The sequence below is a fragment of the Scomber scombrus genome, chromosome 23 (genome assembly GCF_963691925.1).
Source record: "Scomber scombrus chromosome 23, fScoSco1.1, whole genome shotgun sequence".
NCBI lineage: Eukaryota > Metazoa > Chordata > Actinopteri > Scombriformes > Scombridae > Scomber > Scomber scombrus.
The window spans coordinates 10,766,450-10,778,803 of NC_084992.1; the positions used below are offsets into that span (position 1 = coordinate 10,766,450).

The 12,354-nt window shown below is 40.7% G+C and overlaps 1 protein-coding gene across 1 annotated transcript in view; it reads left to right on the forward strand.

The window, feature by feature from the left end:
* Nucleotides 1–2,320: 2,320 nt before the first annotated feature.
* Nucleotides 2,321–12,354, forward strand: part of stim2b (stromal interaction molecule 2b) — a 40,935-nt gene continuing 30,901 nt past the window's right edge. The window contains exon 1 of the mRNA XM_062444529.1: nt 2,321–2,627. Within this exon, the coding sequence (XP_062300513.1) occupies nt 2,495–2,627 (133 nt within the window). The 5' untranslated portion in view covers nt 2,321–2,494. The remainder of the gene's footprint in view (nt 2,628–12,354) is intronic.

The following is a 12,354-nucleotide window of genomic DNA, read 5'->3' on the forward strand; positions in this document are numbered from 1 at the left end:
AACCTTTGATGTAAAACACATTTGCTTATTCATAGTTTCTGTTTTTTTAATGAGGTGGAGGGAGAACAAGATGCTATTTTAGGAATTAAAAAAAATAACTTTCCCCCCCTTTTTTGTGGAAAAACATGGAATTCTTTATTCAAAGGAAGATTTTCTTGGTCTTAAAAACATGTCTGGAGGGTAGCTCAAATAAGAAAAAAAATGGATAGGCTAGATTTTTTACTTCACACACAAAAATAAGGATGATAAGCATTGTAACTAAACCTTTTTGGTGGAAAATAATGTTAGACACAATTTTTTATTCAAAGCAGAGGATTTTTATTTGTCCTAACACATGTCTGGATGGGGATTTTTCAAAATACCTGCTGTTTCAGGAAGAAGAAAAAAGGATAGATATTTTACTTTACACATGAAAATAAGGAGAACTTGAGAACATTACTTATAGTTGTATTATTAAAGAGACACAGAATTAATATGTGTCTCAGTGGCGATTTTAGACCCGTTTTATGGGTGCTCAAGCACGCCTAAATTTGATATAAGCACCCCTAAAAATAAATAAATTATTATTGTATTTTTTTCCTATAAAAATTATTTTATAATCTGTTAGAAATGGGACATACACTTATGCTACAGGTTCAAATGGTTTTATTTTAACAGGTCTAATGTACTTTAGATAGTTATGTATTAATGTAGTTTATGTTATCCAGTGAAATTAGTTATTTAGCTGGGGGTTTGAACACTTGCAGGGCATTGTATGTCAAATGCATACAATGGTCTGACCCTAGAATCGCCCCTGGGTAGTCTATACACCAACATTGCTCTAAAATAAATACAAGAAAATGGCTTAATTAAGATAAGCTATGCGTAAAAACACCGGTATTATCCTTTAACGCATCATTTCCCGCGCTGAGCGTCTTTAAAAGGATGCCAACACTGCTGTGTGGAGCAGCCAATCAGACGCTGCCATGTTGGGACACTCCCGCCAATCAGAGCGCGCCGCCGGGAGGCAAACTTGGCCGGCCTGGAGCCTGGTAGTGGAGAGAGTGAACAATGATGAGGGTGAATAAATAGCTAGTTTTTTTTTGGTTGAAGATATATCTGCTAAAGCCTCTTATAAAAGCTTCAAAAGAAATAAACTACAATAGAGAGGCGCCAGCGTGGTGTGTGTCCGGTAACCACTGCGTGAAAGCCGGTGTGGCAAGGAAAGGATGCACCCTCCCTCCTTCCTTCCTTAAAAACAAAACAAATCCCTCCCGGTGTTAAAAAGAAGTGTCCTGTGCTACACGCGACAGTTACCGGAGCCAAATACCCCCCCCCCCCCTTTCCCCCTCCTTCTCCACCTCTCTCTCTCCTCCTACTGATGTCAAACCATTTTTGCATACTGACTTCCGCCCCGCTCGGCTCTTCCTTCCCCTTTAGTCTGCATCAGCCGGCGAGCAGCTGATATGACAGCAGCAGGACGGACACACTACCTACTATCACACGGAGCCACGGGAAAAAAAGACTTTAAAAAAACAGGAAAACTTCATTAAAAAAAAAAAAAGTGAAGACGGATGTCGGCTCATATAGGTCGGAGACGGATTAGAGGGAAAACGGAGGAAGACGTGAATGTGTTGTTTCCCTTTTTTCTTTTTTGATGCAACGGGATTTGCTACTTTCGTATGAAGAGGCGGACCTATGAGACACTGCGAGGTTCAATATGCTGAAGCTGTCCCCGGTGTTTGTATACTGTACGTGGAAGTACAGAGACTATTATCTTCCCTCTCACGGGCCTTACGTGAGGATTTAATACAGGACTTCATATTATTTGTGGCTCACGGATAGAAACAGAAGGCTTCTTATCATTTATTTGTTTTCTTTTTTTTTTGGAGGGGAGGGCAGCAAAGGGATTCCTCCTACCCTCCTAATAGCCTGCATGTGCTTCTCTCCTTATCCTCTTATAGATATTCTTTAATTGTATTCAATTAGACATCAAAATGGCAATGGGGGGGCTTGCGGCTGTCACCCCACTCTTAAACAGCCACTGAACCCTCATTTAGAGGCTATACTTTGGTTTTATTGAGAGAGGAGGAAGAGGAGGGGGGGGGGGGGTCTTCTTCCAAAGTAGTTTGACTTACCGATGACCCACAATGACTTTTGCAGGTATTTTTCACGTTCCTGTCAGGTTTTGTGACAGCAGTGACTGCTTGTTTTTTTGGTGGTAGCCGGTTCCTCAAAATAGTCGACTGCGGGATTTTTCTTTCTTCCCTTTTTTTTTTTTTTTTTTTTAAGTTGGTGCATTTTTCCAGGTGTCCCTTTTTTGTGCCTGTGACACGTCATATTTATATATTTTTTTCGCTTTTCTTGTACTATCCAGAACCATATTAGTAGCTATCTTTTTTTCTTCTCCTATTTCCTCACTGGATTGCCTCTGTGCTTTAAAAAAAAATCTCCCCATCACCCACTCCCCGGTTCCACGGATAAGAATTTACTAGATTTTGGCCTCATTTCCACCATGAATTACATCCACAAGGCAGTGAATGCATTGCTACGTGGACTCGTCATCTATGCGGTACTGGGCTTGGAGAGCACTTACTCGAATGATCTACCCGGCCACACGTCTGATGCCGCAAACGTAGCCGTCACAGGTAAGCACAGCCCGGTTAATGTCGGATACAGTCTCTTAACTGTCTCCTACATTTATTGATGCATGTACATAAGCCTGTTCCCCCCCCCCCCCCCCCCTAACCATCTTCCTCCTCCTCGTTCCCCCGTGGCTTTCTCAGGGAAAACCGGGGAAAGCCCTGCGCATGGGTGGGTGGGAGGGTGGTGGAGGTGGAGGGGGTAGCTCAGTGGAAAGTGATGCATTTTTGTCGACACTCACCTTATATTTCTACCCCCTCCCCTCCCACCACCCCTCAACCATTCTCCTCCTTTCTATACATTGCTGAGGAATGCATGACATGACAGGAATGCAGGATGCATCCTCCCTGAGGGTAAGAGTATTAACTGTAATGGCACTGTACATGTGTCACTGAGGAGGATGATATGTGTGTTTGGGGAGGAGGAGGGGGGGGGGGGTAAACCTGCCTAAAAACATACAAACATACATGCATACATTTATAATACGTAGGTAGTGTCTAAAATATTCAAGCTATACAAGATGATAGGCGCCTTGTAATGACAAAGGGTTTCCTTAATGCTATTCTGTTTACTGTGGAGGGTGGTTTGAGTCATGCTGATCAGCCCACACACCACCACCCCCTCCCGCCGCCCCTCTCCTCTCTCTCCTTCTGTCTCTCTCTGTCTGACATTGTAAGGTTGACATAACCTAATGAGAGAAGGATCTCCATCTATTTGCATCTGTTTCTAACTAGGCCATATTGATTGGCTATTGATATAACAGGCTTTTTTGTACAGAACAGGTGTCTTCAATCACAATGTTTAAGGCCCCTGCACACATAAAGAAAAATTTGTTTTTTTACCATTTTTACAAGGACTCTACAGATAAACACTGTTACATAAGAAGAAGTGATGCAACAGATGTAATGGATAAATCTTGCAGCCCTCGTCTTGGCTTTTAAACAAATAGGCAGCTTCAGGGTAAAAACATAAAAACCGATATATGTGCTAGTGATGGCTTATGTATTGACATTTATATGAGTGTGCACTTGTGTGACCAGTAGATTCATTCAAAACATTCACACTCAACCATTCTTTCAATTGTGTATTGAAAGCTTTAAATTCAGATTTTATTTCTAATCATACAAAATTAAAATTCAGCTTTAACCCAACTGACTGAATCTCCTGGTATCTGATGTTCATGTTGATCACAAGCTATGGTTCCGCTCTGTTAATGAAGGGTAGTGTTGCTTTTTAGATGTAAGTTACCTCCTTTAATCTTTGGGTTCTGCTTTTGCTGTGGGAGTCACTTTTGCTTTCACTCCACTCAGAAAATCCCTCATAGATTGTTTAATATCAAGTGACCATAGAATAACAATGTCAAACTATCAGGCCTTAATAGATTTGTTTATGACTGTGTATGAAATCTTTTCCTGCTTTTTATGTACTGGACAGTTAGTTATAAGTCTGCTCTCTTAAACAACACCTCAAACACAAGCTAGGATTTAAAATGAATTCACTTAAGGCGCCTATTATCAATATTTCTATATTAATAATGGATCACAAATGGCCAAGACCTGTATTTGAGCACACCAGCAGTGACATAACTTAAATCTACAGTAGAGTTGAACCAGATTGCTTGATTCATGTTCATAGAGTCATGCATGTGTTCCCATTTGGTCACCGCTAAATCCAATCAGCTGATTGAAGAGGAGGAAGAGCTTGCAGTCTGTGTTAGTCATCATTAATGTTCTAGTGATGAGTAGAGCATTGTCACCCGGTTTAGCTGTTTCTCTTAGCTCAAGAGTTTAATGACGTCTTTCTGCTCATCGTTTTGGTTTTACAGTCCGCAACTGTCGATTCAATCTTGTGAAAAAGCTCCAAAGCTCCAAAGCTCCAAAGCTCCAAAACTCCCACTGTACGCTACCTGTCCAGCATCAAATAGGAGACAGATTTAACAACTAGCTAATAAACATAGCATTTAGCAGCTAAAGCAGCATCCTAGAGTGAATATTGGTCTTACATTAATCAGTTGGACAAAGATATGAGTCTGTGTCTGTTGGATGTGTGAATAGGCAACTGCATGCTAAACTGTATGCTGAAAGGTTTGCCATATCAACTTTATATGGTGATAATAAGTTTATGTGGTGTTTAAGGTTGTTTTCACTGCCACAAGTGTCCATAAAATCGGTCACGGCAGGTTTAAAGGTAAGCGCTCAGGCCTCTGTAAAGGGAATTCCAATAGGATTCACTCCCTGGAAATGTACAAATACAGTACAACCATCTATTGCATGACTTAAAGTACACTAAATGTGGCTGAAAGCTCTATTAGCTTTATAATTGATATAGAGGAGAGATGAGAGGAAACAATGGGGAATGACACATGATACAACAAAGGTCCGCTGCTGGATTCGAACCATGACATTGCGATTACGTGGCATGCGTCTTAACTAGCGGAGCTGCCATTTCGCCAAACTGCTATTTTGAAGTCCATTAAGGAAAAGTTCAAGCAGCTCAAACCACATCCTACTTTTTAAAAAGTGATTGTCTTCAGTGCGGTTTCAAGTGAAATCTCATGAAAGTGAATTTAAAATGTTATTTTCAAGTGTTTATTTGTTGACTCTTTTGCACTCTGGGCTGTTTGCACTAATACTAAATGAGCTCTTTGTTTTACAGTCACCAGGCACTGCAACTGAGGACAACCCACCCCCCACCCCCAAACATACACACACACACTCACAGGGCTTTTAAAATGGAGGCCTATAGACTCATTTATATATTTATGATCATCCGACACATTCACACCTGCCTGTCTGTTAGGGTCGCTGGGGAAAGTAATAAACCTAGACAGCTGTTAAACATTCACGACTGTCTGTTTACAAGTGTTAAGCAGCTCCTGAAAATAAAACCGAGGATACACGCTATATTGATTAATAAGGCAAAAGCACACTTGGCCTTTTCCATAACAGCAGCTCGGCAATGTAAAACAGGCCCAGGAACAACGTCAGCCCTCTCTCTCTCTCTCTGTCTGTGTCTCTCTTGCCGTGAACAATGAAGTGCAGTGGATGCAGAGATAGTGGTGACTTAATACAGTGTCAGTAAACATGACCGCAGCGTTACCCGTTTCCCAGCCGGCTCCCTGGAAAGGTCAGCTGCCTTTTTGCTGGTCTTGGCGTCAGGAGAGAAAAAAAACACAAGACTCTTGTGTGGGTTCGTGTAGGTCCTGTATACACAGTGTTTTCTCACATAAAGAGCTGTTGCAGTGAATCTTGGAGTTGTCTTAATCTTTGTTTTTAACTTTAAGAAAGGTTGTAAGGATATTACTCATTACACAATGTTTGCACATTCAGGAATTAATTAAACATTGCTGAGTGAAGCTTGTCTTTGTGAATGACAGGATTATTTACATATGTACACATGCATGCTCCAGTTTGTGCCTGTAATTGTCATGGCCACAATTTCTTGCCCTGGTAATTCAGGATAGAGACCAGGTTGTTGTTGCTGGAAAAGTTTAGGGTTCAAAGCTGCCATTTATCATGCTGTGAAGGGTTAGGGGGTGAGACCGGGGGTGCTGGGTTTAGCATTTGGTGGGTCAGCTAGCTTCCCCTTTGATTTAGGATGTTCAAAAGGCCAGACTGGCGGTTGAGATGTAAAAGAGGGGAACGGTGATGGAGGATCAATCAATCAATCAATCTTTATTTGTATAGCGCCAAATCACAACAAAGTTATCTCAAGGCACTTTACACATAGAGCAGGTTCTAAACCGTACTCTTCAAGTTTTAATTTATAAAGAGACCCAACATTCCCACATGAGCAAGCATTTAGCGACAATGGCAAGAAAAAACTCCCTTTTAACAGGAAGAAACCTCAGGCAGAACCAGGCTCAAAGTGGGCGGCCATCTGCCTCGACCGGTTGGGGTAGAGGGGAGAGAGAGGAAGAATAGTTAGTTAAGTGCTCAATTTGTTGTATAAGGGCGCTTGTCACCTTTGGCATGACGTGGCTCATGTCAGAATGGCTTACTAGCTCTGAAAAGTCTAGAAATTTAAAAACAAGATGTTAAATTTCAACAATTTCATCCAATAGTTAATAGTTGGCAGTCACATCAGCCACTAAATTCAAGCCAGTGGCTTTGTTGTGAACTGATTAGCATATTTTTTGTCTTGCAGGAACTTCTGTTATCTGAAAGGAAAGACAAAGATGAATCAGGTGCTAAAGTTGTAATTGATGTAGGTGTTAATATAACTAGAAGGCAAGGCAAGGCAGCTTTATTTATATAGCACATTACATACACAATGAAAGCACATTTTGACTTGCAGGCCATGGTGTAGAGTTATTTTTGTGTTGGTGTTAGACTCACTTTACAGTCAGTCTGAGTTGAAGTAATATGACATCTTTCATGGTTTTGTCTTCACCATGGAAAGCTTCTTTCTCATTGTGGAACTGCTGGTTTAAGGTGAATCTGGTTGAAATTGAGCTTTTTTAAAAAACAAATATGGGCCAAATATGGAGTACATGTAAATAGAAATCATAAATCATTTCTACACTTTGTGCAATCAGTTGGGCATAGTATTTCTTTACAATCAGCCCCACAAAAGCAAAAAGGGAATGAGGCATTTACAACGGAAATCGGTCGTGTGGCAATGTGAACGTGGTCTTCTCCTGTTTTAATGGTGCAGTGTATTTTAGCTTGTTTGGCGTTTCAACAAACAAAGCCCTTCCCTCTGGATGCAAGGAACACCCAGTTCTCAAATAATATGCCTGCTGCATGATAGTTGTCTCAGATACAGAGCCCCCATTTAGCATAAGCTTTACATAACCTACTTATGCAGAAACTGGCTGCTGTGGGTTCAATTACACAAATAGATCTGTCTCATATGCTTCTTTTTTCCTGCATGACTTTCACTTAAAGCTGTCTAAGTTTGGGGAGAATTCTCTGAATTTTTCCGTATAAGCTAAATCAGAGGTGACATTCTCTATCTCATAACTGCATTAATAAAGGGATTTGTTTTGAAATGAGCACAGACATTTGCCTATCTTGCAAGTGCTTGCTTAAATACTGCGGGGAGCACAGGAATTTGCATTTTGTGATACTTCCGCCGCTGCTGGCCTCTGTTTAATCAAACCAACACACACACTCACACACATACATGCTTGAGGAAAGCCAGACATTCTTAGTGTTGGAGCCCTCGAGTCAGTTTTGGGTCGGCTTTATGGGCTAATAGTGACAGACTGTCAGTGTGTACGTGGAGCGAATCATAATGTCCTGGTTCTGTGCAAGTCAACTCAACAGGCAAAGCCATTTCCTTTCTTTGACTAGAACAGTCTGTTCTGAAGGGTCCTTCATGAGCCAAAGACAAAAAAAAAAGTCATGACTTGTTGCCTCAGAAGTCAAACATGACCAAAATCATACAACCAACACTTTTTCAACGATTTTATTGCTTAAAGCTGCATTACTTCATATTTTTATGTTAAGAAATTGTCAAATAGTTAGATGTGAAAGAGATCACTTGTAAGGACAAAGCCACAGAGAATGATCACCTGACTCTCAGCTGAACGATGCTAAAGCACACCATTGTTTTAACGTCTTTCAGCTCATTGGTTTGATTTTGTGGCCCTTAACTTCAATGTTTTGGTTCACTGCTCTCATCATCCCATTTCCAGCTGAAGCAGACAGCTGTTTTCATTGTGAGAACTCTGCACTGTACGCTACCTGTCCAGCACCAAACAGCAGAAGCTAGAAAGCCAGATCATGCTTTCAGGACACGGTGAAGACCAAAACTGAGCTAAAAGGAGAGTGAATATTGGACTATACTGTTATTAGATGGCCAGAAACACAACTCCAGATTAATGCTAATGTTACTACATATCTGCTAGACGTGGTGAAATGTTTGCTATCAATTTTATAAGGTTATACTATGTTTTCAGCTTGTTTCTACTGCCCCCAAATGGCCAAAAAACATTATCGCACCCAAGTGGCCCAAATAATGAATTCTGCTTTAATGCAAAATCAAAAGTCAAAAGAGAGCATGTACAGTTGTAGATCATACATAACCTCAAACTGGCATTGCGTCGTCGCATTGACGCCGCTCAGTTGGTCAGTCGGCTTTCCCAAAAGTGGACAGCTGCCACCCATCTCAATTAGGGGGCTTTAGGGTTGTGATCCAGTCTAATGAGGCACGTCACCAAGTCTACAACCCCCCCACCCCAACCTCGGTATATTTATAAAGCCGCTGGTTAAGTTTTCCATGTGTATTTTCCATCATGCTCGATCTTGTGGTTGCGGCTGACCCAGTACTGACACCGACATGAAGGGTTCAGAGTGTTCCTTATTACTGAGATCTGTCGCTGCCGCACCAGGACAGTCTGACTTTCAGCATAGCTCATAGCTCACAAGGGACATAATGGAACTTTATTTGATGGTTTTAGTCTACTGTGCCCCACGAGTCACCAACTATGCCAGACAACAGACATTGAGTTTGAAGTCACTAACAAGCACTTAGACAATCGATGACCTGATTAACGTTCATGTTGGTATTGTTAAATTGCTAATCCCTGAGCTATTGTTCTTTAAGCATTGTTAACGTCTAAGTATTTTATTTAAATATGTCTTACCACATAGAAATGTCCTAATTTGAATGCTCCATTTATTGTCATTCGTACCATTCTTTCCTCAAACACTATATCACTGTCAAATAACTTAAAGGTCAAACTCAATATCTCCTTTCTTTACATTCTCAAATCTGTAATCACTCTCCAGTGTGTTCTACATAATTCATTCATAAGCAGAATACACTGGCAGCCAGTAATCTGATTCACTCATGCAGAAAGCACCTCAGTAAGAGATGTAGGTCACTGCTGTACAGCAAGTGGCCCACAGTAGCAGGACTGTCTGCCCTCACCCAGGCCCGAGCGGCCTATTGTTGTTAGCTCCGCCACACTTTAAGGTGTTGATCCACTTGCTGGCAATGTACTGTATGATGTTTGGCCGGGTGAGCCCCTTCATGCTGGATACACACAAGCTTACATACTTAATGCAGATAGAAAGAACAAAATACATATATAGTATACACAGATGTACATGCAAACACATTAGTTTGCATCAGTTTCTCACTTCTTCTCTTTTTGCTGTTCAAAGTGAGGATTTTTAGACAATTTATCAGGGAAAAATCCAAAATGTATTTGCAATTTTCAACTTCTCAAATGTGAGATTTTGCTACTTTGTATCATTAAAGATTTAAAGGTGCCATGTGGGTTTTCTTATTAACAAAAAAAAACATCTCTTACATTTAGTCTTGAGGTATAACAAATGTGCTGAATGCATTTCCTCCAATATCACATTCACATTACATTACTCACTATTACATGAACATTCGTAAAGCCATTTTTGTGTTTAATATTCTAAATGATGTATTGATTGTATCTATGCTTTCTTGTTAGCAGTCATCTTCACTGCCTTTGTGGAAAAAATATAACGTGTCTTTGTGCAGTTCCACCGCTAAGTCAGTAAGCAGAGTCGCGTACACTTACACTTTATAGCCTAAATTGTAATAATTGTAATAGCTGAATCCATAGAAATAAATGTACAATTTCTGCTCTCAGCTTTACATGTTTCCAGAATAAAAGGTGACAGAGGTCACAGCTTTGTCCTGTTATGAGAGTGGGATCTTGCAGTGATAACACTCATCACCTTAACACAGGAAGAAGCCAATGCCGTGCCCTTCACAGAAACCTAAAATTGTCACAATGGCTTTACATGTAATTTCCTGGCTTATTACACATATTTACAGAAGTGTTAGTTTCCCAAGGTACAAAGATTGAATCCAGAAAGGTGAACAGATTTCCCATTTTAGCAACAAAGCAAAGAGATATTGTGTCTACCATTCAAAATCAGGATCTATGCTTTTGTGTTTGCTTTTATTTCTGCTGTATTGAAATCGTACAGCAGAAACCGAGTTACATACCGAACCGTGAACTCTGCGTACCGTTACACCCCTAGACATGAGCTGCGGTCCCCTCTAATTTCAGGGACTTTCCCTTGGAAGATGGCCTGGGCAAGAGGGGAAAAGAACGGTGTGGATTTCTTTGGCATGCTGTACCTACTCAAGTCTGTCTCCAATGAAGTCATTGGTCCGACCTGTGCTCATAGCAATCTGACATGCTTTACAAGCAGAGACCGAGCATGGCAGATGTGGACACAAATGTAAACAGTGACAAAAGCTGGAGAAAGCAGCATAAAGATGTATGAATATATGCTTTTCAGTCAGTTCAGACTTGTTAATCACAGTTGCGGTTGATTTGAACGTGAATTTTAGTAAAAAGAAATATGAGATCTAGTTTTTTAAGCAAGCTTCTGAACAGTTTTTCACCATGTCTCGGATGGGGCATTAAGGCTGTGGAGAGTTGACTGCTAATCCGTCTTAGTGGTGCTAACAGTAGCATGTCCGGACCAACAGGTGGATTCTCAGGAGCCACTTAACCTTCCCTTGATCTGCTCCAAAATGGACCCAGTTTGTATTACGCATCAGACGACCTGATAACAACACAATGACTTTCATTTGCTTTCTTCTCCTTCCTCTGCAAACAGCAAGTGGGTCAAAGGTCTGACAAAGGTTTAGGCTCTCTGTCCGCACATGATTTGTCTCTACTCTGTTTCACGTCAGCAGCTTATGTTTAGTTGTGAGGACCTGAAAGCTGTTAACCTTTTGGCGGCACCTTGATTGCCAGAAATAAATGTATCATGATGCTGTTGATTTTGTCTTTTCATTGCCACTGTTTATCTTCTGCATGGAGAGACTCAGCTGTTTTCTAGTTTTCAGGTCTGTTAGGCATCTTTATTTTAATATCACTCCATTTATTTACTTTGCTATTGTCTGAATCGTGGCTCTTATTCTTGGCTTCTCTACAGGCATCCATATTTAGGAACAGCATCTAAAAAAAAACCTTTAGAAACCTGTCAAGCAGGAAGGAAAAAGACATACACAGGAAGCTGGCAGAGAGTCAAACCTGTTGTCTGGTGTCACTTACATCCTCAGACGGAGACATTCCCAAGCCTGTGCATTGAAGGAAGTGTCCACAACCATTTAATTAATCTCTTAGTGCCACTTAATAAAACTAAAAACATGTCCTTTGTGCATTCCCCATTGAGCACAGCAGTAAAAGTTTGAACATACTGTTCACAATGTTCCTTCCTTCACAGAAGTGTTGTTTTAAATCTTTCTCTTTCCAAGGCTCGCAAAGGTCTGGTGACAGTCTCGATTTTTACTCTTTGCACACATCTTGAATGATATAACAGCAATGTGAGATCCAACAGGATGTAAACATTAACGATAGTCAATCTTATGATGAGAAAGAGCAGTGTGCAGTAGTTTTTTGCTCTTGAACTGCTCTGTTCACCTGCTATTCTCGGAGGTGCAAATATTTTCCTTCCAAGGTTGTCATGCCACTAATGAGAGCTGCCTTCTTTTGAGATAAATTACTTGTAATATTATCCTTCTCATTGAAAGACAGAACTAATAGCTTAGATATGCATCAAGTGGCCAAATGCAACACATCTGGTTCAAGGGATTCCGCTTTTTTGTTAATATTTTCTTTCATTTTATTTGTTTAACTAATTTGGGACAAAGTCAGAGAACATTGGGTACCAGTGGGAAAGTCTTAACCCTCATCTTTCCTTCCCTGAGGCCATGTCACAGATGAAGAACACTAAATCCCAGTTGGGGTTACACAAGATGTATCTTCTAAGCACTTGTGTA